Consider the following 26,391-nt stretch of genomic DNA (forward strand, 5'->3'; position numbering starts at 1 on the left):
GGACCGTGTGCGTTGGTAGTGACCGCCGCCACAACCCACAGAGCACTGAGACCAGGATGACCAGCAAGACCATGCACCTTTCACTGTAATGCACACACACACACAGGTACACATTACACAACATAATCACTTGCTGCCTTTGCTGATACAGTACGACACACTACCGCCATTTAAGACCAGAATTCTTCTTAGCGACAGGAAAAAAAAGAAGTTTCTCCACTGAGTCTGAATTCACTTCAGCTCAGTGTGGATGTCACAGTGACGTGAGACTTAGCTCAACGTCCTTAAAGAAGGAAAAAAACCATTAAAGTCTGAAGTTTTCATTGGTTGTGTCCCAGAGCACCTGGCAGGTCTTTCATAGGCGCTCACCTTTAATATGTAAACATTTGGCTCAGCTGTGTGAAAACACTATTAATACAAAACCTTGTAATGGTCAATATTTAAAGACAAGCATCACAACGTGCAGTTTGCCCGTGGAGACGTGTGACACCATGGTTTAAAAAGCAGTTCTGCTAGTTTCTGTTTGTTCAGTGCTGCTTGCACCAGTTGGTTGTACCCCAAGGCTGCACATAAAATGTTTTAACCCTAATGTAAAATGTATGCTTGTTGCACCACATGGGCTCCCTTATGTATTATTAAATACAGTATTAAGGTCTTGTTCAGACTTTTATCAGGGCCCACAAACAAACACAAACATGGTCTGTTCATTCCCAGATTACATGTCTTTTCTTGACGAGTCGTGTGAATTTTGATTTCATGTCATATTAAACATCTTCTTTTCATTTTTGCATCAAACTCTGGATACATTCTCCACTTCATATGTTTTCACACTTTGTAATAAATGTCTTTTTGAATGATTGATCAAATTCTACTGTCTTTGGCGTCTTATCTTTCTGTTGCATTGGTTTGGTCTTCCCACGGGCACCGTTAATGTTTCATCTAATCTAATCAGAACAGCGTGACTGACTAATTGACTGGCTGGTGTCCGTCTGACTGACAGAGAGAGGTGGCGTTGCCAGGTAACGTCACACTGCTGCAGAAAACTCCATTAGCTGAGTGGATTAGTGTGAGACGGGGACACAGGCCGCGACCACTTAACTCTCACTAGCTCTCGCAGCCAGCCACCGCTGTGCCTGACTGACTCGTTGACTAACTGGCTGTTTACCTGGCTGAATGGTTGAGTGTCTGACTCACTGGATTACTGAACAATTCACTGTGTACCTGAGTGATGTACTGTTGTTTTAATGACTCTCTCACTGTCTGCATGTCCTCCCTTATGGCTGACTTACTGTGTTCATTTACATTCTGAAAAATGAAGCTCAGAGTGGGAACATACCAGGCTTGTCCCTCCATGTGTTGATTTGGCTGCTCACCAGCACCAGAACCTTAGTTTCTATTGAACCAAATGTACTGCCAGAGCTGCAGAATTGAGACCTGGACCTGAGTTTGACTTCAGTCACAAGAATTTGACTCCCTAAACATACAACTTAGGACTTGAAAGAAAAAGCATTTAAATCTAGTTTTGATTTGGTAAAATACTGGACTATAACCAAACAACTGACATTTCTACTTGAAACGTGACATGATTCAAGACTAACTGTGATAAAACATGAGATCTGGACATTCACTATCTTGAATGACTTCATACTTGACTCTAGATTTGACTTGGACTTGGTCTCAAATTGACAGGTGCTTTGCTTGGACTGACTTGAGACTTGACTTGTACTGGACTTGGATCAAACTGACGCTTTCCTTTAAACAACTTCAGACGTCACTCCACCTTATTTCGAATGGACTGTTACTCGACTCTACGTGGACTTGTCCTGACTTGACATTGATTTGCTCTGATGACTTGAGATTTGACTTGGACCTGTCTTCACTGACCTGAGACCTGACCAAGACTTTTCTCAATTGACTTAAGCCTGCACTAAGACTTGTTTGCCATATTTGACGACTTGGAACTTGGAACTTGTTGTTTGACAGTAAAGATTGAGAGTCACCCCTAAAGTCTCACAAACAGCTCCACTGATTTTATTTAAAAATGCCACAATGAATATTAAATTAATAATTATTGTCTATGTTTGCTTGTTGTTGTCTCCATTGATAGTGAGGGTTTCAACGTTGACTTTTTTATAGGTCATAAGTTCTTATGACGAAACTCATAATTGAACTCAGGCTACTTCTGACTTAATGACCTCTCTCACAGTCACACCTGCTTCCTTCGCACACACACTAACACACTTTTCATTTCGATCTCCTCAGCAGTTTATATTGCCTCCATCTTTCTTTCTAATTTCACCATCAATTACTATTTTGTGCTCATTCTCTCTTTTGTCACTGGCCTTGTCCTTCTCACCTGTGTGCCTACCCGGGATAGGCACAGCGAGGCTGCCTGTCCACGTGACGCTCATGGTAAAAGGCTTTCTCCCTCCAGGATGTTATCAAGGTCGTCTCGCCTTGGCTTCCTCATGTTGCGTGTGTGTTTCGCTAAGCTACTCGCTAAGGATTTTGTACACTACATGATTTTGATCATGAATCAAGGATGATGTCTTTAGAGGACATTTTTCTAAAGCCAGCCATTTTGTGTGTGCATCTATAAGTGCAGCAGTCGTTGGTCAGCAGCGTTCCAGGTTAGCTGATTATGGTTTGATGAGGAGTTTGAAATGGGTACCTTCATTTGTCTGAGTCTCCCTGCACTGCTGTATCTGCTGGTAACCATTAGCTAATGAAGCTAATGATCCACTCAGCAGTATACTACTGCCACTCTTGACCTCCCCCTCTCTCTGTCTTTATTTCTGTCTCTCAGATGTTTCCAGCATTTCAATTATATTGGAGGGGCTGCTTGAAAATCAGCCGTTGGAAGTGTGATCAAAAATGTTGTATTTGGTGTAAATCTTGATTTCTAATTTAAATTGTACACTTTGCTAGATCCACTGTGTGTTGCACTGTATTCTAGTTCCCAGTTGGTGTTTGATGTCAGAAACCTGATGTGAATCATCTGTTATCATTTAGATCTTAACACACACCTCTAACTATTGTTCCTCTTAAAATAGGAAACTATAAAATGTATAGAGATTTTATGCCCCCATTTATACGATGAGTCCTAAGTAAGCACAGTGACCGTAGTCAGTCTTGCAGTCACTCACCAGGACACGCCTGGACATTGCAGTCCTGGTACTCCACGGGCGACCCACGGCATGCGACAGGGGCGCTCTTCCCCTCTGGTCCAGAGCAGCTTCGCCGACGGGTGCGGTAACCTTTGGCACAACTCTGTGAGCAGCTCGACCAAGGCTCCCATGATGACCAGCCAGAACCTGCAACTCTCACCACTGGTGTCTTCAGAAGCTCCTCAACAAGAGCTAGAGAGAGAGAAGACAAAAAAAGGTTCCAGGTTAAAGTCATAAGTCTATGCAGTGCTCTCAGATTGAGTTTTAGAAGAATTAAAGGATACAGTTAGACTCCTTGACTGTAAGTCACACAGCGTATATGTATTCTCTGTCTGTCCTTCTTTATAACTCTGCCTGCAGCTTTCCTGCTGTCAGTGTCATCAGTTTGTCGATGTGGCCCCCCAGGAGGTTGACCATGGGGGACAGGTAATCGATTCAGGAGAGGGTGGCATGAAAAAGCCACCAGTGGATTCTGACCCTGAGTAGCTGTCACCCTGTCACTAACAGGTCGAACCAGAGGGCCTTTTCAACACGTCCTGTGTGGTAGGTGCAGTACAATGTATATCTGTGTTCATATAAATACAGTATAAAGATGGTTAACCTACTGAAATGTCCCCACACGTGCACAGTCATCTCCTTTTAGTTCTCTTTTTTATTGACTCCCACTTAAAACCGACTTAATCACAGTTTAAGGATAAATCCACACTGGTGACATTAATTCAGTCATCTGCATCCCTAAGGTGGAAACTGGAGCATTAAACTTGAACTGACATTGTCATCAACTGATTTTTTTCATTTTAACATTTATTTATAGTGCAGCATCACCTCCAGCCCTCTGCACAGATTACTGAATAAATAACACCAGACACACCCCATGGCCACTCAAACCACACACAGGATCATAAAAATTAAACAACAACTATAACAGTGACAATTAAGGTTAAGTTCAGTTAAGGTAAATAAGTGAGGGCGACTGGCTGTCAGCTCGAAGTCTTGAAGGTTATCCACTCAGTGAAATTAGGAGGGATCAAAGGAACCGGGACGCCCTGCGATGGGCTGGCGACCTGTCCAGGGTCTGCCCTGCCTTTCGCCTGCAGCTGGCTGGGATTGGCTCCAGCCCCCCGTGACCCCGTTTGGGACTAAGCGGTTTAGAACTGGCCGTAGATAATACACAACTAAATATGCCAAAGAATGAGAAAGCATTCAAATGGGAGCTCACTATATGAGCTTCCGATGAAAACTGTGTGGTCACTTGCCCACTGAAGCTGGTGTGTTGGGGGCTCATCATCTGATAGCAATGAAGTAATTTACGTTGGAAAGTCGCATCTAAAAGTGTAACTAAGGGACAAGCAGGCGTTCCCATAACGTTTGATGTCAATCTCTTTACAGTGAATTTGTTGCTGACTCAGATTAAAACTGAGCAGCTCAACATCTTAGATACTGTGCCAATGTATGGATTTTATTCTAGGGGGTTCTCTTGAATGGTGGCACTGTTATTTACCCACACCCAGAGACCCGACCACATCACTGCCTCCGTCAGCTGGATAACTTACTGTCTGTCTCGCAGACGGCTGTACCGTCACTGGGGCAGAAGCGCGTCTCCACCTTCCTGCGCCCGATCTGCAGCTCATGTGGATCAGACAGGTGGGCTCGGCACATGTAGCGAATCCTCTGCTCCTGACGAGATCCGCCCTGAGTTACGTTGACAGGCATCCAGGGGGTCCAGGGTGTGTTCCTCTTCACCTCTGGACATGCCTCCAGGTTACAGGCCTTGTACTCCTGAATGAAAAGGTGCCAAAGTGTGGGGTTTCAAGATTTATTTTAAATCAAGACTGTAAATCCCATTAGAAGATTCTTGAAGCTGCAGTGTTCATTGCTTCCACAACCACTATTTTAGCTGATTATCTAACTAGCAGTGTTTTCCCTGAGGGTGGTACTCGTCATACAGCCATGGGGTTATATCTCAAAGGTTCCTGAGTACAAAGGAAACTTTTGGTGAGAAGAGGCTGTAGAGGGAAGATCCAGAAGTCACCAGGATCAGCAGTGAATTCTTTCTTGAGTAAACATAAAAGGGCAAAGAACATTTCATAGAAATCGCTCCAATAGTTTTTGAGATCAGTCTTCAAATGACACAAAAACAACTGTATGTACTATGTGTATGGAGATAATGAAATATTGATCTTGTCCTGGTGAAAACTGAATTCCTGAATTCCTGTTGGTCCCCAGAGGCTGTCAATCATCACACAGGGGCAAAAAACATCCCGCGTTTTTCTCATAAAAAAGGAAATGTGACATTTTATTTTGATGTTAAGAATTTCATTGACATTTAACCGACAGTTTTAAAACAAGATAAATGTGGACATGCTGTCGTTTCACTCAACCTGAGCCATTTAAGTCTGTACTTCTTTGCTTACATCATCACCTGTTCACCTCTATAATGATGTTGCCCTCACTATTGTTGTTAAGCCTTTGACAATTATTGTTACTGAGCTTTACTTGTTGTGTTTGTTTGGCACCTAAACCTGGGTACACACTCACACTGTGGGGACACCAGTCCACAACATGTAGGTAATTTAGTTTTAGGGCGATGACTTGGTTTAAGGTTATGTTAGTGTTAGGGATTAGGGTCAGTTAGTTAGTCGAGGTGGTACAGATTTGGGTAACGGACTGTGGAATGCATTATGTCAGTGAATGTCCTCACATACAGATGTGTGTGTTTCCTACCAGGGCACATCCTGGGCAGCTGTTGCCATTCTCACAGGTGCGGACCCTGGAGTGAACGCCTCCCCCACACTCTGTGCTGCACTTGGTCCAGGAGCCCCACGGGGACCAAAAGATCGGCTGAGGACAGGACACCCCTTCGTTGCAGAACCTGTGGAGATGGCAGTGGTGGGAGAGGAGGAGTCTCAGTGAGAGCTATAGACTGGAGACTTGGACTGGAGTCAAACTAAGTGTTAAATCGAGACCTGACTTCACCTCCTTGAGCCTCGACTGCCTAAAGTCTTGAAGTGAGATTTGAAAGCAAAGACATTCTGTCATACAAGTCTCACATTCTGATCAAAAATGATAGGAACATGATGCTGGTCCTTTGTCCACTTCAGTGACCTACTGTACATAGTGCAACTTCTCTTTGTTTGTTGTTAGTTGATGCTTTTCCTTTCACTCTCCTCGACCCACTCACCCCCTCCGCCCACCAAGAGCCCGGCTCTGACGGAGGTTTTCCTCTCCTCTGTCACCAAGTGTTTGCTCAAAGGGGATTTGTTGGGTTTCCCCTCAATACTCTAAGGTCTAAACCTACCCTGAGATGAGTTTTGTTGTGAATTGGCACTGTACAAATGAAACTGAACTGAATTAAACCTAAAGAAACTTTAATTAGAAAACAGTCATGAATGATTTTTGTAGCGTGCTGATGGTGGTGTCAGATGAGAAAACACTTAGATGGAAGCAATGGCAGACTACTTATTCTGTTAGTTATATTAACTTGTTGGATGTTTTGCCCCAAAAGATGGAGAAATGGCTCTGGTATGAAGTTTGGAATAAGGCTGAGAAAAGGCTAAACTGCATCGTAGCACAGTGCTGATATGTTGAATGTGACCATGTTTGCACACATTATTAGCTCAGCCGCTCTCAGTGGGAGTAAATATAACCCTGACTTCAGTCTTCTGAGTATTAGAGTTTTCCTTTACCAACACGTCTGGTTATCCCTACCTCTCGTCCCTGCTCGGCCCCACACACACACGGCCACCGTGCCGGGGTGAAGGGTTGTTACAAGAACGCTGGCGCAGTTCAAAGCCCGTGCCACAGGTTGTGCTGCACTGTCCCCATGATGACCAGGGCGTCCAACCTCCATTTCTGTGGTAACAAACGTGGACAAGTATTAACAGTGATTCAGATTCCTACCCAAATATTCAGCTGTGTTGGTATTCTTCTTTGACAGGGTTTTCTCTAAAGCTGAAGAGGGAAAATGCTTTTTAGCTTTGTCTAACCATTGGTCTGTTTCTGAATAGACATAAAAGAAGCACATTCTGCCTCAGAAACATTCATTCAATTTGTCTGAGTGCTTTGTTCCTGGGTAGCACTCCTCATGATTTAATTGCTACTTTATGCAAAAGGCAAATTAAATTTCGACACCAAGGATTAAATCAGGCATAGATATCCAGTGGGATGAAGGTGCCTAAGCTCTGTCTCAGCTCTGCTCTCTGTTCCACTGATTGGCCAATTCCCCTGCAGGCAGAGGTGATGACAGGTGTCACAGGAAGAACCTGGATGTCACCCACATTTTCTAATAAGATTCCTCATGTTCATGATTTATCCCATGTTCTGTCAGAGCGTAAATAGTGCCCTGAGGTGGATGCCTCTTTGTCAGTCAGGATGTTGCTCCTACAGTGACACAGTTTAAGAAGAGATGTTAAAGGTCACCTGATCCTGCTCCAGACTCATTTGCCAAATGACAAGATTAATGTGCTAAATCACAGCTTTGTAATAATTTCAACCTGACAATGTCCAGCGCGCAGGGGCCAGAATACACAATAAGGCCACCCAACCTCCGTTTCTACCATCTCTTTGTTTATGGTGCACTATTGATCTTAGTTTTCAGTATTATTATATATTATTTTCTAGATTAATAGTGTAAATCCTCAGCTTCAACGTGGATTTAGAGCATTTATAAAGCAGAGAAGTGTTCTACATCAGGCAAAGAAAGGCATTAGATCAACAGTTAAAACACAATGAAGAGGAATAAAAAGAAATAAAATACAAACAGGCAACAAATACAGTGTCTGTACAGTTAGAGTGCAGTAATAGAGGAAACGTGCAGTGGACAAGTGAATAAATGTGCATAGTAACTTTAAGCAGGTTTGTTGTGTTTTGCTTTGAGCTGCTGCAGTCAGACTGAAGACCCGAGGGAAGAACTGGGTTTATATTCTTCAAGCATATCAGAAATGTATTTTGCCCAGAGGGTGATACAGTAGGCTATATATAAATGAGCAGTAGCACTTCAGAATCTATTCTGTAACTACAATGTAAGCACAGGATCTAATGTGTTCTAGTTCTTGTTGTAACTCAACGCCCCACAGTTTTCCAAATGTTCACACTGGTTGTGAACTTATTAAGGAATAAGTAGGTCTGGAGAATCTTTTTAGTTGTTGTGTTTTATGCTACATGATAACAGATACATGATCAACACTGCCTTGTTGTGACCTGGATGTCTGCGTCGATAGAAACACCAACATTTCTACCAAGGTCTTTTCTCTTGTTAGAAAATGTAGTGATTTCTTTGTCTTTCTGCAGTTGATTAAAAATAGCTTTGCAACCTGAGATTAGACAAGTAACCTTCAGTAACTTACATTTTTATTGTAGTGGGGAAAAAATGATCTTTTTAAAACTCCAAATCATTATGATCATTACATGTGATCAGTATTATTTACATTTTCAACAATGATGGAAAAAAAGATCAATCTTTCTCCCTGACCTTGAGCAGTTGGCGACTTCGATGGTGGGGCCCTCACAGTTCTTTCCTCCACATCGAGGTCCGGGACTGTCACAAGACCTGGAGCGACACAGACAGGAGCTCACACCATCCACACCGTCGTCATTGTTGCAGGGTTGCCATGGCGCCCATGGTCCAAAGCTGCCATTGATGGTCTGGTTCTGCAGCTGGAAAACAAACATCGGTCATGATGAGTGAGATCAGGTCAACAGACATCAGCCTGGGTTATTCAGTCAGTGACTGCACAGAGTAACGTTCAGGACTTTTGCGGCAATTCACTTCACTTTGGCCAAATTCATCCAGTTGGTCTGACGTCAGGTTGTGTAAAGTTTATATACCCTAATATCACAGTTTTGCCTCAGTGCAGCCTCATTTATTTCACTTTAATTCACCTACTTCTCTCACATCTACAGATGGGTGACAAAGGAAAGGAAAACCCAACATAAAGAGTCTCAGTGAGGAGCTGGGCCACGAAGAGCCACCAGAACAGCTTCAATACACCTCAGCATCGACTCTCCGAGTCTCTGAACTCCACCATTCTCCCCAAAGACATTCCCTCATGTGGTGTTTTGATGGTGGTGGTGGAGATGCCAACACATCACTCCAGCATTTCCAAAAGGTGTTCAACTGGGCTTCATATCATTTTCATACCTATCAACCCACTCAGTGTCCCCTTGTGCCCTGTGGATGGGGGCAGCGTCATCTTGGAAGAGATCACTCATTGAATTGGGTTTTTCTCCTATAATCCGTCACCTGTCCTGATCCTATTATTGTACAACACACGCTGAGAAGTCATTAGAATGATGCCAACCACTCTGACATCTACAGGGCACACCTAAGTCTTCTGGCCACATTAGAAGAGATGACATGTTCTTTTGTTTCAGTAAATGCTGCAGTGACATCACGCCTACCGGACAAACAGTGATGTTCTGCTTCCACTGGCTCATGTTGGAGCTCTCCTCCAGTGTGGTGCATCTGCTCTGCCTGAAGTCCCAGCCACAATAGGGGTCCCTCGCCTCCAAGCACAGCCTGCAGGGGACAGGAGAGAGGACGAAGAGTGTGTCAGCAGAGTGAGTAGTTAAACAGTAGCACAGTGCACGTGATTAAACAGAAATGGACAAATTAAATGACCATATGTTTAAAGATAAACTTTACATCCATTTTTAAACATGTCCAAAAATACAACCACAAGTTTCTAAAAACATTAAACCAGTAAAAGGGGATAATGATGGCAAAGGAATTAAACTAAAGTAGTTAACAATATATAACAGTGGCTAAATGCCTACACCTACTATACGTGCACAACACATTTTTGGTGCATTGTTCCCACAGCTCTCACACAAACACTATATGTGATAGAGCACTCAAACAGCGATGAAATATTTGTTAGCTCCTGCAGTAAAACAGAGGATTAATGACAGCTAATTAAATCTAAAGCTGTTAATGACAAGGCTAAGCTGCTGAGCTGATCTGGATGCCTCAGGAATACAGGATAAAGGTGTCAACTGAACTGTTCCTCTCTCTAAAAAGCCCTTTACACTACTGCCCATTCAAAGTAGGATTATTGGGACAATTTCTGCCAAACCACTCTGTATGAAAGGTACCAAGCTGGCATTTGGGGGTGGGGGCAGTGTGCACGGTCCCTTATTCCACCAGAGGTAGTAAAATTGGCAGCCATTTTGCCTTCTGTGTAAAAGGGGAGAGGCGGGCTGTGGGTGAAGGGGTGTGAAAATGTGCTAATATTATAACCATTAACATGAGGTCCACTACATGTTTACATGTTGTAAATGTGCAGGATCAGCAAAAGCACATCCCTGTTCTGCTCATCCACCACTGCTGGTGTGAAAGCAACAGTTACCAGCGTGCTTGGTATTTCTGATGTGTGTTTTATGTGCATGGTTATTTGTCAAGCTGTGTGTCACATTCAGATCTCTAATACCAGGATGTTGGTGTAAAAAGAACACAGGCTCTTTTTTTAGTTCAGTGTAAACTGCCATAGAGAAGGGCCAGCTTAAAGCCAAGGGGCTAAAGACCCGCCTTCACGTCCTGCCTCTCCTTCTCAGCCGCATCAGAGTTGGAGGTTCCCTTCCTCCTCTGTCTTCATTCAGCTGAAAGGAGAGATTGTTTTGTGTTTTTCTTTCCTGGCACAGAGCCTCATGGTTTATTTGAGGAGCCCTGCAGTGTTTTTGCCTGGAGGTTGAGCAATCTGTGTTGATGCAGCTCTCTGTGCCAGGTCTGGGCCTCCATGACGAACCAGAGGTCAGGTTAAATTCAATAAAGACATGACTGCTCAGACAGAGCATCAGAGGTGACTCCGCATGCACAGGAGGGGGAGGAGAGGGAGGCCATGTTCTCTGTGTGATCTGTGGCACAGCCAGAAAACGACGCGTTTCTTCATGAGCCGGTCTCATTAATTAAGTGACACTATTACAGCGACACCAGATGCAATCTCAAATACAGATGGAACAATAACTGTAATGAGGTCGGAGACAAAGTCACAGTTCAGTGAACGTTATGGCCCATTTCAAAGGGCAGAGGGAGGGGCGTGTTGTCATTCTGACTCAAGGTTCTCTATAGCGTATCTGTGATGGCTCTGATGTCACAGTGTATGAAGAATTCTCATTTGGCTTTGTGATTACCACACACACACACAGACCATTACAGAGATCAGCTAAGCAGAACAATTAAGTGCACATTTCAAGGATGAAATAAATAATGTTAGATGAAAGGGAGAGGTGGGGAAGATTTGAGGCATAATTACCTCTGGCTTAAGTGTGCCAAGAGGCAGGCTGGGAGGCCTCTGATCTCAGGAACAGACATGCTTAGTCGCATTTTCACCCTGTTTGCAAGAGTTCAGGGGAAAATGCTGTTGAAATGTGCAAAAAGACAACTATGGCCTCACAGAGCTGTCCGTGCTTTATGCTGTTAAAACCAGAAAAATGTATCGGCTGCAGAGAATTGCTGACAAAGTGATATCAGTGCAGCTGAGGAGAGGGGTGATCTTCACACATACCTGTACACCCCCTCATCTCAAATCTGTAAGGGCTGGAGTTCGGCATTTAGATGACTAAGGGTCAAGTTAGGGTAAGGGGATCGAGGCCATGATTGGTGGAAGGAGTACACTACTAAAGTAAAAGTATCAATAACGCTGTTACTATTCAAAATGTTACGTTAAAGCACAAATGCATTGCCATAAAAATATAAGCACTAAAATGTGATGTGCTCATATTATGCAGAATGGCACATTTAACATTAACGTAAATTGGATTATAATTATTGATGCATTACATCACATTTCATGTTTCAGCTGGTTTTAAATGCTTCCAATGTGAAGTAGCCTACTGATGGGTAGCTTGGGAATTTTCCACTAGAGATCAACCGAGTCTTATGATTAATGCTGTATTTTCTTTTTTAATCTGATTCTGAAAATGAACTAAAGTTATAAAATAAATGTAGTCTTTGAGTAAAAAGTACAATATATGTTTCTACAATGTAGTGAAATATGTGAAATGCTCATTTACAAATACCTCGAAGTTGTACTTAGGTATGATACTTGTGCAGGGCACGGGCTGATATTTAAACCAGTAGTGTGCACGTCGAGTGTCACACTCTATCAAAACAGGGAAGCCTGGGAACAGCCTGGGAACATGGCCTGTTAATTTTTAAACAGACCCAAGCAGCAAAACCCACCTGCCCATGTAACAATATGTCTGGATGACTGGCATCAGAAGATAAATCTGGCGGATTCTTTCTGTGGGGGTGTAATTGGCAGTTTAAATCATTTGTGATTGCTGTAAAAACCAGTGTCTGCTTTTATTACAAGCCCTTTAACAACTAGACATAAAAACAATTGTTCACCCTCGCCTTTAATAGCAGGCCGTCTGTGTGTAATTGCAAATATGATCACCAGAACTGATAAATTATGGATTGGAATCAGCCGTTATATGTTGTAGTGCTGACGCTCTTTGTAATGCACTAGCAAAAGCTGTCTGGAGGGTCTGACATGCGCCCGCCTCTTTCCATCGCTACACACTAGTCATGTTTTTTGTCATGGCCGTTCTCAGGAGAACGCCGCTGACAGGCCCCCCGCGTCTCAGCTTCTCTTCGGGAGAGAGAGCTCGTCCCTGGGGCTTTTGTAACTTACTGCGCTGGGCCGAGCTGTATATGTAGGAGGTCTGCTCATGATGAATCGGAAACACAGAGAAGTCCTGTTGGCACTCAGTGCTAATACATCCAGTTATAGTTGGAGCCAGGCTGAAGACTGAAGGTGTCGAATCAAAAAAATAAAATAAATCAAGGAAACCAAAGATGCCTTCTGTCCCTTTGTACAAGTTTATCCCCAGGGGACTAAAAAGAGCTGCATCATCATGGAGAAACTATAGAGAGACCGAGGGAGAGTGGACAAGGAAATATAAATATATTATAAGGCAAAGTGATAGATGGCGGATGGTAAATGGATGGAGAGGAAGCAATAAAAGAAACTGTGATAGTGCGAAGATGGATGATAAGAATGTGGACAGAGATAACACAAAAGCAAGAGAGGCAAAGTTGAAAGCAGCCCTGAATTGTAGTAACTTCAGGACTAAGGCCGGGGGGGGTTTATAGCATTTTATCAGTCCAGTAAGTTTATTTGAATTCTGTGTGGAATACTGAATTTTTAAATCTGTCCATCCATTATTTATACCAGCTTATCCTTTCCCACGTCAACAAGAAGCAGAATACAAACTGGGAAAGTCACCCGTCTGCTGCCCGAGCCCGTTTATTTCATCTGACAACGTAGAACCACAAACTGTAGATACAGTCCAGTCTGAAAATCACATGTGCAGAACAGAAGATCTGCAACTTTGACTAAACGTACAGTATCTGACACACAAATGGTGTAACTTCGCAAACCTTACATTTCACAAGCTACCTGGTCTAAATAACAAAGGCGCTGACTCAGAACTACGAATTGATTAGATGAAATTTCCATTACGAACATTTTTTTGTTGAATACAAACACCAGCTTCCCAACAACAGCCAAATGTTTCATTTTGGTCTGATATCAACTTGCAGAACTTATGTTTAGCAGCTAGAGCTCATATTACAATCTGCTGCCAGTGCCCTTTGTGATTTCAACCAGTAATGGTGACAGTTCAACCTGGATGTGATGTGAACGATACGAGAGTCATTATCCCTAAAGCTCAGCAAAACCAGGTATTTTGCTGAGCCCAAAGTGTTGTGCTTGTTTTTATTTTTCATTTTACAACCAACCCCATAAAAGGAAGCAGAGTTTTCTTTTGTCAGCATCAAGGGATCTGAAAGGTGGTGAACTGGAAGTAAAGAAAGAGCACTGGTCAAAATCAAGGCTGAGAGGAAGAGTGGTGTGCGTAAGCAACATCGACGGGAATGGAGAGAGAGATTGGAGCAGTAATAAATACATCCACTTTGTGAACATCATTTCTCTCTGCCTCTCAGTAGTTGGCTGGGGAAGTGTTCTTCTGATTGGTCACACAGCTTAGCAGCAGTGAGCTCTTCAAGCCTGTTGACAAGCCGGCAGCCGCAGCTGACAGTAAATTGGGTTTGCAGGGGACTGGCCTGTACGCCGCCCTCACACAAACACAGACAGGGTCTACACCAACGCATAGGGGTCCTATAGGGCCCCCCCAACACACACACACTAATAATGCTAATAGCGGTTTCCCATGTCCACTAGGTAGTGGTTTCCTGATGTCGTTTTAAACTCCTGCTACAGCGGTGCCAATTGGCCAGGTCAAACATAATAACCACAACTAGACGGCAAACGCACACTTACATGCATGTGCACACACACAAGCTGCAGCACTGGTCTGCGTGCCTGAGTCGCCAGAATGGACCAACAACAAAGGAGAATTTACATTAAAAGCCCTCAAAAATAAGTGAGTCTTCAGACTGCAAGAACTTCACAGGCATGTTATTGCTGCCGTAAGCTGAACTGTATGAGCAGGCATCTCTGTATTACAAGCAGCGTACACAATATGTTTAAATATTAAAGATGAGGAGCAGCACAGTGAACAGGCCTGTACTGGTGCTGCAGCTTCTGGCTGACACCTACAAGCTGTTAATACAGGTGAATAATACATCAGGAACTCTGCAGCTCTTCCTCTCCTTATAGGAAAGAACCTCATTTATGTCAAGTCTTATTTTATCCAACAGAAAAAGTTTTAACAGTCAGTCACAAAACAAAATAATATGCTTGGAGATTTGCTAGTTTGCTGTTATTCTACAAATGATCTCACTGTTTAAACAGTGAATCTCTCAGAGCAGCAGCTCGCAGGTGACAACTAAACACACAAGGTCAGTTAACTGTTAAATGTCTCGTCTGAAGATTTAAATTAATGGCGGCCTCCAGGCTGCCAGCTGTGTGTAATATTAGGCACCCTTTTGAAGAAGTGGAGTGTGTGTCTGTGCCATCGAGTTGGCACGAGCAAGAGGAAACACAAGTGGACATAATTTACTGATATTGTGCAGAGTGCTTCTGCCAGTGCAATCTGCACGAGCTTCTATGGTTTTATTCATTTATCTATTTATCCTTCATATTTATTTATTTGTTTGCTGCCTGTCCTGCCGGTATAAGTAGCCTACTGGTCAGGTCACAAGTGTTTTGTCCAGAATTGTATTTAATGATAATTGCAGGTAAGGGGCCGGGTTCTGATGGCAGGTTTGTAAGCTGGAGACGTGCAGGACAAAACATGAAAAATGTCTCCTCATTTGCAAATATGTTAAAATATTTCAAGTTTAATTTCTTCTGTTTTTGCTGCATGCTTTTCACAGCCCATTGTACAGATCCACCCTGATTGTCAGGGCCTATTTCGCACACTGATAACAAGCACTGTGCAGGCACAGTCCATCCATTATTTCATTACAAATCCGATAAGTTATGGCTTGTCTATAAATCACATTTCACCTCCTCTGTGTCGCTGTGACACCCACCACCATTCTTCACTGTGTGTATGTGCTATGCATGTGAAAAGCAGCATGTGTAGCTACAGATGAGCCGCTGTCAACCAAAGAAACGTCTGAGCATATTCTGCTGTTATCGGTGTGTGAATGGATGCACGGCTGTAAGCGAATGGGACGACCACACACAGCGCGGGGGAAATGAGCAGAAAAGGCTCATTCAGACGACATTACAATGATGGAGAGTGTGTTCAGACAAAGAGTGGGATGGCAGGTGGGTCTTTTTCATGTGGCCTGAAAGCGAACAAACACCGAGCGAGCTGGATGGCCGGCGAAAGTAAAAAGTAAGAAGTGAATTGGTGGAACTGCAGCGTCAGGTTCCTGGACTTCAGCAGCAAATGCTAATGTTTAAGCTGGACATTTATTCAGATTTGTAGCTGACTTATTAACAACACACAATAAATAAATAAACAAAAGTCTGATATTACTTCCATTTGTGTATGAGGGTTGTTTTAGTAGAGAACTGAACAACGTGTTGGAAGAGAAGCCGTAGTGAAGCTGGCATCTATTCCATTCAGCTGAAAGTACTTTTTAAACCTCTGTGTCAGTATCTATAAAAGAAAAACGCCTTTGTCTAGCTAATCACGCCTTCTGTTATGAGAATGTGCATGTGGCTGCCTGTTAGGAGTGTGCACCAACAGTTAAATGAACACCCCTTTAAAAAGCCTTGCAGCTTCTATAATGTGAGGATCTTCAGCTTTTCTGTTTGAAATCATTGTTGAACACTGTGCTGGGCCTATTTCACTAATCAACAGATTAACTGTTAATTAGCTGCCGTCACATTTGCATGCATTAATTCACTAGCTGGCCTTCTTGTTTCATCATCTACTGACTTAACATCACCCATCTGCCCTTTTTCATTTGAGCTCAGGTGTCACGCTGACAGGCAGGTTGACATCTGTTTGCCTGTGGCTCTGCAGTGCATTTCAAAGATTGTGTGAGTGAGTGAATGAGCTGCAGAGGTGAGCAGAATATTGCAAATTGGATTAAGGACGGCCTGTCCTAACTCACCCGCTCTCCTCACCTCAGCACTTTTTATGACTTCACTCTGCTTTTCTCCATCTATAGTTTTCTTGGCTGTTCTGTCTCCTGTTCATCTCTTTGTCCCTCGCTCATCTTGCATATCTCCCCCACATCTTATTAAAAGCAATGGTTTCTCTACATGATGTGTGTGTGTGTGTGTGTGTGTGTGTGTGTGTGTGTGTGTGCACTCCTGTGTGTCTAAGAGTTTGTATTTAGTAGAAATAGGGAGCTGACTCATCACGCAGCATGCATACGAGAACTGATCCAAGCACCAACCCACACACAAATCACACTGAGTAGACTGCCCTCCATATGCAGACGCACTCACAGACAGACAGGGGGGGGGAATGCATCAAGCCATTTGTATACAAAAATGAAGCTGACTTTGAAGGACTGCGGTGGCCGGCTGAGGATCTTAAATGAGAGCGTTGATGAGATACAGAAGGTTGGACAAACAGCCAGGGAGCCTTTCTCTCCCACTCACCCTTGAGATGGAGATTTTCACATGAATAACACTGAAGCTGTAGATGGCAGAGCAAAAGGCCTCTCTCTCTCTCTCTCTCTGCGTCTTTGTAGCTCTCGCACACAAACATGCCTTCAGAAAAACCTCTCTGGCAATGTATGATGTAGCTTCACAAACACTTTTTGTTCATCCTCTGATTCAGACACAAACAAAAGCCAAAACAGGGCTTTCTCTGTTATGCAGAACTTCAGCACTGAAAAAAAAACCAACCTAAACAAATTAATTTCCTCTAGCGAGCAGATACCGTCCCAGTCATTTGTCTGGTTCCATACGGACCTTAATGATTAGAGGCAAGGTCTTCTAGACATTAATCGTAGCTGAGGACAAATAATTACCTTGAATAGAGGACCAACCAGGTTGGACTGAATCCACTGCCAAAACACATAAAATGAACAATAATACCGCACAACTGCTTTCAGCAAGCGAGGACTGGCTCTTAACTTTATTGTTGTATTTAGGGGATTTGAGGAAGGCTGACATAAATCAGGGCACATTTTCCACTAGTTGTGTTCTAGGATCATGACACTGGACACTGAAGATGCAGCAGTGTGTTAAGTGCATCCACTGACAACTGCAAACGACAGTACCTGTTTGCTAAGTAGCAACATAATCACTATGTTTCCAGGCCCAAACTTCTCTTCAGTTCAACATACTATAGTACTGCGTTCCCCAGTGTTTCAATAGATCTCAATCAAAAATAACAGGCCAGATGTCAATTTTCCACTTTCCTTGCGATGGCAAGGAGAAAGAAAAGGCCCGGCAAGTCACAGTATTCGTAAAGTAATACTTGATTTAATAAAACAAACTTCTAAAGGTGTGTTTTACTGCCTTGCAATGTAGCTAGCTAGTTAGCGCACAAAGTTAACATAGACACTACACTGACATTTTCTACTGATGAATGTAACGGTAAAAGCTGGGAACTATTAAAAACAAGTTAGAAATATAACACAATATATATATACACACACACACACACACACATTTGTTCTTGTCATAAACACACAGCTGCTAATGGTTTCTTTTCTACTGATCTTAAGCTAAGAAATAAGCAGCAAAATGTTTCAAAGCGATTTAGAAAACAGGCTTTGCAATGTTTTATGAGAAAGAAAATGGATTCAACATATTGGTTAGACCTTGAGGGTAAACACAGTGCATTTGGGTAAGAAGCAGAAACATTAAGAGAAACACTTAACAAGAAACTCCACAAGACGCCATACACAAGTCAAATTCAAATAGTGAAGTCATACATTCTCTAGGCTGTGTGTGAGAGCGCCGGGCTGAAACGGGGATTAAATACACTCAGACAAGACTTAATGCTGAAACATGCTTCTCTGCACAGAGGTGAACATGAATGGCAGTTGTTTGGCAACTTAACCTTGTCCATTATAGCCTGGTTTGGTGGTTTTTACAAGGCGGTTTATATGTTCGTATGTGCAACCTGTGTAACGTTTTCACTCAGCTGGTTTAGCAGGATGCACTGTTGTGATTTGAGAGATGTGTGTGTATCAGCTCCTCTGCGAATGGTTACTCATAGCACTTCACTGTGTGGGTACCCGTAGACATTTCCATGTTATGTTCATTAGTCGTTGCCATGGATATGACCAATGATGGATGGAGTATTTTCAGACAAAATCTGACTTGACAATGACAGTTTATGCTCTACTTACATCTCAGTTTTGTAGGTGGAGCACCTCTCCAGCTGGATCTTCAGGACTCGGTTATTGAGCCCAACAAAAAGTGACCTGTCGCTGTGCAGGATCTGAAGGCTTAGGATTGGTTCTCGCACTCCAGGAGGGAAGAGCTCCATCTCCTCCAGGTAACAGCCTTGTAGCTTCTTGTTGGGTGTAGCTAGTGCCTTTAAGATGGTGCCATATTCTAATTGGACAGGAAGGTTTAAGAAGAAGTAAAGGCAAATTAAACACTGTATTGCTTGAAATTTCTTTTTGGGGTTATACAGTATTTTTGGACTGAATGTATAAACAGTAGGTCATATGTGTCTTCTCATTTTACTCCTCTACCAACCTGTGCTGATGTACATAACATGGTAGAGGGTGTCCATGCCCTGAACTATATCCACAACCATGTTGGAGAAACGAACATCATCCTGCATGACCAGCGGGTCAACAGACTCCGGCTGGACCACGTCATTCATCAGGTAGAGCCGCTGAGCGTCCTGCAGGCTGCGCTCTGTCAAACCCTCATTGGGACCCTCATCATCTATAGTACCACACTGGAGAGTCAGAAAGGGAGACGAAAAATTAGGATGGATGAAGGAAAATGTCAAAGTGAGGCAAAAAAGACAAAGTAAACCCAAAGAGTGCAGAAATACACCACACGCCTGTCACTGTACTTAATGCACTGGATGGGTTGTTTCAGTTCTTAATTCTACTCTCAGTAACTGCAGCTCTGTAGAGGAGAAAAACCTCTGTGATTGTCATGTGACCAGAGCAAAAAGGCAATAAAAAAATAAAGCAAAGCTTACAGGTTCTTCTCATTGTTTGTGACTTGAACTGAAAGGCCAGTTGCTGGGAGGCTCTATTGTAGGGTGGCGTTTGGACTTGTACATGGTTTTGGAAATATAAGAATGTTTTTTGGTAGATATATATCTATATTATTAGTTTAATCATTTTAAATAATAACCAGCTTTCAGGATCATGTAGAGTTTATGATTTTTGCTGACCACAATTTACAGCAGCTTTTCCATCTTGATTAAAGGATCTTAATTATTTAGGCAATCTTTAAGATGAAAATTATAATAAGAGTATAAAAAGGACTCTTTCTCAACTTAGCTGAAAAACTGTGGGCATTAACTTCTGGTAGGACTGAAGGACCTGGTGGAGCTGCTGAGTTTCCTAATCTTTTCTCAACATAAGGTGGTGTTTGTCACACGTCACAGTTTGTAGGTGCTAAACCCTATACAGCTGTACTGTGTTATGATTTAAATTGACTGGGTTAGCTGGTATGAGATTAGGCTCGATGAAGTGGTTAAACTCACCTGGAAGTTGTGGATTGGGTTGGGTGTGGGTAGCCAGGTGGAGCGAGGGTTTTCCTGGGAGCGGAAGGGCCCGTTAAAGGCCTGGGTGATGGCGCTCAGGTTGAAGGCACACACCGCGGACGCTGCAATGCTGTTGCTTTATGGAGAGATGGGCAGGAAGGACACGATAGCATGGGGCAGAAAGGGGAGAAATGACAGGAAGAGATGGAGAGAGAAAGATATTATTTCAACAATAACATTCATATTAGTTTACATGCTGGCAGTAAATGTGAAGCCATATCAAAAATCAGCAGTGTCCTGCTTTATAATAAAGCCATTCTGTAAGGTGTCCCTATCATTTAGACCCTCACTAAACAAGTGCTATGGCACAGGAGCTGCTTTGGCTGCAGGGTAAGCTATGCTATCAGCCCTGCAATGGGAACACTATTAAGATGAGGGTATGGGAGGCGATTGCACAGATTATGTGCAAGCATACACAAAGCCGCCTAACAGGTGTTGCATATGAGAGTAAACCCCAGCTAAACTGTCGGCGTGAGTAACGTTATCATTGTGACGCGCTTCGGAAAAAAACAAGGTAATGAGTTTCTTAACTGCTGCTGTTTCCCCCCTACCCCACACAACCACTCAGACTTTTTATTGTGCGGTGAACAGCCTGCTGCTTCGGCACGGCTTGTGTGATGCTGACAAACCACGAGCTAGAAGATTGTGACTGATAACATTATAAGAAGACAGCGAGAGGGAAACAGTGAGAGCCTCAGAAAGAGCGACTGACAGCGAGAGAGAGAAAGAAAGACTATTGTTAGGGCTTCATGGTGCTTTTGTGGGTCGCTGGGTACCTTGGGTAATGTATAAATCAGTAAAGGCTGCTGAGGCAGAAAAAGCTCAGTATAATGTGTGCCAAGATTTGCTAAAATAATTTATTTACTAACCTAAATATGTGGTTTCAACCTCTCGACGGCTTTTAGTTGGTTTTCATTCTCTTTTATTTTCATTTTTATGACAATCTTCTAGCTAGGTAAACTGTCTACAGTGTGCACAAACTACTCAGCCTGGCCATAGTTAACTGACACTATCCATGTTATTGGACAGTTTTAATTGGATATGGTTTTACCTGTATGCCAACGGATTGTTATCACACAGAAAATGTTTGAGTTTATAGAGGAGACTGTCATTGTCTTATTATGTTTTGGGAAATGCAAACAGCAGTGCAATTTTTCCCTGGAAGCAATGAGTCGTTGCTGTAAAGTACACCTGAACACCCTCCCTCCCACACACACACATTGTGACAACACTACAAAAACCATGCTCAGTTAGTCACTAGCTGTCTGCTGTCTAAGCTCAAAAGCTCCATTTGCTAATTAATTTAACGCACATCGAAGAAAAGGTTTGCCTTCCTGATTCCAGCAGTGTGTGTTTGACTGATCTATGACTGAGAAGAAGGAGTGTTGTTTGTACAAGTCATCCTCCTCTGGGTGTAATATCCCTGTTTTACCTTGAAGATGTTCCTAAGCATACTTGAGAAACCTGACTGTTTTTGTTTTGAGTACTACTTTCTCACAGATCCAGTTCAAGATTGTGAGGTAACCAATGTTCTGTCATTACCCCAGGGTGGTACAGTCCTGTGCAGCTCTAAATGAGCTCTGGCTAAACAACAGGGGAAGCTAAACAGGTGGCTCACTGACTGACTTGCAGACTGATGAGGAAAACAGCCTCCAGACTTTTTGTCATTGAGCGACAGTGAGGCAGAAATAAAGTCCGTGGAGCTGAGCGAGCGCTATGGTAAGCCGGGGGTAACCAAACCCTAAGTGGAGGAAACCACAAGAGAATGAGCTGCAGCCAGAACTGTTTTTACTGTTCCACACACAAACGCACAGTTCAATATAGTAGGAAGTTAAACCGTGGGTTTGTGGTCATACTGTAGCTACAGCCTTCTGCCACAGCTAGCCTGGCAGTGTCCAGATTATCTGAGATCTCTACTTTGACAGTGGGCTGCTGCACATAATGCAGAGGAAACAGAGTGACAGGGAGCATGTCAAGAGAACACAGTCTGTCGTAGTAATGGATGAATAGAATACAGTCTGTCGTAGTAATGGATGAATAGAATACAGTCTGTCGTAGTAATGGATGCAACCCATATGTTTTGAATCTGCTTAAAAACCTGGGAAAGTGACTGAAAAGCTGTTTGACATCTGGTTTGCTGTTTGCTGCTGCTCTCTGAGGACAAGCACCATGATGATCACTTCCATTATGAATGAAGCTACTTCAAGTGATTCATCTTGTCCCAAAAGCCTGACGCTGCCACCGGTTGTTCTCTCTGCGCTGTCTCGTCTTGTTTTACAGAAGTCGTCTCAGTCCACCGCTCTGTCATTCTCTCCTTTCCTTTTCTGTGCTGTGAACCAATGTGTCCAATGCCTTTTATCAAATCTTCATATGTAATGTTGCTCTGAATTTCTCAGTAAATACACTTGCTGTGCACAGTGAATGTCGCTGTGTCTTAAGAGATGGAGGGAGTGAGACGACAGAGAAAGGAGAATCAGCAGGACCTCTGACAGAGGCTCTGCATCTATTCTGTCTCGACTCTCACTTCTCTCTCTGATAGACACTCTCTTTTCCACCAGATTGATGTGTGCAGTGGTGTCCCTACAATATGTTCTCCAAACCACCTGCAGTGAACAGTAGCCAAGTGCATTTACAGAGTATTATACTTAATTTCATCTACAGTAAGGTATTTTTACACCTCTTTTCAAGGGCTGCACTGAGCATCACAAGCTGGAAATACCGGAGTATTTTGAGTTTCATGCATCTTTAAGCATCTGTTTCACTAGAGGCACTGTAACTACCAGACAGCTCTAGTTGCTGTTAACTTACAAGTAATATTTCATATATTGAACATATCTAATTGAATATGACTCATTTATACATCTAACTACATAACCAATGTCTAGTTTATATATGGTTGATTGGGGACAGCATCTTGCTAGCAGATAGCTGTAAGTTACTGATTGTTGTTGTTTGCTAACAACAGCACTGACTGATAGGTTTGATAGATTATTGGGTAGATACAGGTGGAGGATTGTCTTGGTTGCGTGGGTGCAGGTGCTTCTGGAACGCCGGAACACACTGTTGAGCATTGTCAGTGTAGCGGGCCTGACTCAACGCCAGTTAGTGACAGGGTGCCCACCGGATGACGATGTGGACTTGCCTTCACTCCTGCACCCACACATAATTTGTACTAGGGTTGATGATTATACCGTTTCTGATTCAGTAGGGGGACATCGCTGGGTCTTTTCTTCTGACTGGCTCCAAGATGCGACCGCCTACCAAGCCAGGTGGGCCAGCAGCTGTTTAACCTCAGCAAATACAGTGAAGATACTGTGTGTATCACATATCTGCTCTTTGTTTGGGTTAGAGAGTGATGACAGCTGTGGGTAGAAATGGTGTATATGAGATTATTTTATGTGCATTGTAGGTTAGGGTTAGAAGGTGGGTGTTACTTATGATGGGGCTCTGAAGATTTATGATGCCATGGCGTGCACAGCCCTCTCTGGGGCCAAATAATGGTTGAACACCATTTAAACTGAGCTGCCATATGAATGCTCAGCCATTCTTTGGCACATTTAATTGTTTCCTTTGAAAAGGACAAAGCATTTTTTGCAACTAATACTCTGGAATTCATGGGTTTATGATATTTTTAGTTTGCTTAAAAGGATAGTAATATCCTTAATATTCAATATTTTATCACCTGAAAAGACTGAAATGATCCTACTAAAGCTCCATTGTTGTCCAAAACCTTTATCAACACAAGGCTAAGCCATCACACTGGGCCATGCTCCTCCATTACCATCAACATACACACCGTAGTTTATTTTGAGTCAGTCCCATCGACCTGCTGCCAGTCTACTCATTAGAGCATCAAACGTGGAATAAGCCACAGCTGGAAATAGGAATTCATTCTTTACTGTTTGAATAATGTTTAAAAAGTACAGCATTCAGCTATTTCAGGGAATATAAACTATATTTTAGCCTGTTTTTTTAAAGATGCATGTCTTCAGTAGGAAATAAAAGGCTTGGACAACAGACAGGTTAGGGAACTTGAAAATACTGAGAGGCAGACCAACACATTTTGGTGTTTCTACAACATTTGTTGACAATAAGAAAGCGACAGAGCTCAACCTGATTGTTAAATGAAACTAATAGTTGTTTCACCTCTGTCAGACGCCGTCACCCAGGACACCGTACATACAGATGTTCTACACCAACAGGCTGGATGTGATGCTCAGTGCAGCCCTTGAAAAGAGGTGTAAAAAAGGTAATGAACTTTTCAGTCAACCTGACCGCCAGGCTCTCTGTGCAGATCAGTCCACCAGTGAGTGTGTCCGGTAAACACAGGTGGCTGGTCTCACTTGATAACCTTATCTTTTAAGGCTGGATGCTGCTCCACTGTAGTTACTACTGCACATTTTAAACCTGATCCCAAAAGTTTATTTCTTCATAGATTGATGAATCATTTTTTCTTTTTGCTTTTTGAATGTTATGACCACATGATCAGTCATATTATATCTGTATTATTAAGTTTACATTGATGTACGTCAATCATAATTATTTATGCATATTGTGTACATATTTGTTTATCTGATAGAATTTTAACCCTTTCTTGACAAGCATTTTGGTCAACATTTGTTTTTAAGGCGTCATACAATTAACTTGACATTTAGACATGCACTGTGTGCAAACATCAGTGTAGAGGAAGAACACTGGAGTCTTGCTGAAACCCCAAGTTTTTCGCTCACTCGTTTTATGTGAAAAAAGGAACAGCCACATAAAACTACATAAAGGCCAATGTTTCAACGTCTGAATACCTGCATCACAGCAGAAAAGCAAAAAGGGCCCACTCAGCAGAGCTACATGGCTGTGGGGACAGAAATTGAACCAGGTCTGCCAGGATTATACATACATATTTTTTTATACTGCACAACAATATGCCAGCAAAAGTGGCACCTTTGGCCCAAAGCAGCCTGAGTCAGCGAAACCTGTGCTAAGCAATACAGCAGCATCACAGGTTCAATAGGTTGCACAAAAATCCAGGTGTTAGATGTGAGCTATTGTAAGGAAACACACAGTTCTCTGAGTATAACGACAACATTTTAGCCTCAATAAAACTGAGATCAAACCTGACTTGACCTATTTTCACTGTATATAAAATCAAATGCAAATAGTAGATGCAGTTTGAAGACTATCTGTGGGAAGCAATGAAAAATCCATTGGTACCCAAGTCTGTCCAACTGTATTCAGATCAGGCCCAGTCTCAGTTCATTTCAGGGTAAATGTGATGTTAGTGAGTTGATACAACAAGGAGAGAACATCATGTATCACCTGGAATACTGTACAGTCTGGCTTCACTCGAATGCCCAGCGGATCATTCATCACCCACGTCAAAGCTGATCTAACTTAGAGGCAGTTAAATATTTTCCATGGATAGAAGGATTTTAGGATCTCCAGGAGGCATCTGTGCACGTCAGGTTGCATACAGAGTCCAGACTATTTGGACAGTTTGTTTTTCAGGCTCTGTGTTTCAGCACATTCAATTTGAAATAAAATGTTTGAGTAGTTCTACATATAGAAAGAGCTGTGTCCAAAAACCTGGACAGCTACTATACACATCAAACAACATCATCATAATCAATATTTTATGGAAAATCCTGCCTGAAGTCTTTGCCTGACAGACCTCATTGGATGCTTCCTGTCTTCCCAGGCATTCCCTGCAGCCACCTTCAACCCTGTGGGATCCAAGTGTCCAAATACTTGTGGCCTGGACTTCATGTGTTTACTTAAGTTTACCGAGGACCCACAGAGCAACTAAAGATGACTTAGCCTGATAATCAGACTGAACTGGCGTTTTGTTTCATGACATCATTTAGTCTAAGATGATATTTGGTGTAGTTGATTTCTGTTTGCATTATATTTGCGTTATATTTTTTGTTACATTGAGCGACATCGCTGTACCATCGCCATCATTTTCACAAACAACCATTTCTGGATCAGAGAATGCAACATTCACATCCTTGTTGTGCAGTGAATTTCTCTCTCAAGCTCTTTTTGCCCCATGTTCATACAACTATTTGTCATTTTTTGCACATGAAATTGCATAACTATGAATATGTTCCAGGAGAAAGTGCCTGAAAATGGGCTGCATTTCCCAATATTTATCCAATATCAC

At 42.7% G+C, this 26,391-nt stretch overlaps 1 protein-coding gene across 4 annotated transcripts in view; it reads right to left on the bottom strand.

Moving 5' to 3' along the window:
- Positions 1 to 26,391, bottom strand: part of sema5ba (sema domain, seven thrombospondin repeats (type 1 and type 1-like), transmembrane domain (TM) and short cytoplasmic domain, (semaphorin) 5Ba) — a 163,278-nt gene that overhangs the window by 13,353 nt on the left and 123,534 nt on the right. For all 4 annotated transcript variants that reach the window (XM_020623972.1, XM_020623973.1, XM_020623969.1 and 1 more), the window contains 10 exons: positions 20,175 to 20,310; positions 19,202 to 19,409; positions 18,847 to 19,054; positions 9,567 to 9,684; positions 8,638 to 8,822; positions 6,876 to 7,019; positions 5,892 to 6,039; positions 4,721 to 4,946; positions 3,147 to 3,359; positions 9 to 83 (listed from right to left, as the gene is read on the bottom strand). In XM_020623972.1, the coding sequence (XP_020479628.1) occupies positions 9 to 83; positions 3,147 to 3,359; positions 4,721 to 4,946; positions 5,892 to 6,039; positions 6,876 to 7,019; positions 8,638 to 8,822; positions 9,567 to 9,684; positions 18,847 to 19,054; positions 19,202 to 19,409; positions 20,175 to 20,310 (1,661 nt within the window). The remainder of the gene's footprint in view (positions 1 to 8; positions 84 to 3,146; positions 3,360 to 4,720; positions 4,947 to 5,891; positions 6,040 to 6,875; positions 7,020 to 8,637; positions 8,823 to 9,566; positions 9,685 to 18,846; positions 19,055 to 19,201; positions 19,410 to 20,174; positions 20,311 to 26,391) is intronic.

Source organism: Monopterus albus, unplaced genomic scaffold (genome assembly GCF_001952655.1).
Source record: "Monopterus albus unplaced genomic scaffold, M_albus_1.0 scaffold318.1, whole genome shotgun sequence".
NCBI classification, from domain to species: domain Eukaryota; kingdom Metazoa; phylum Chordata; class Actinopteri; order Synbranchiformes; family Synbranchidae; genus Monopterus; species Monopterus albus.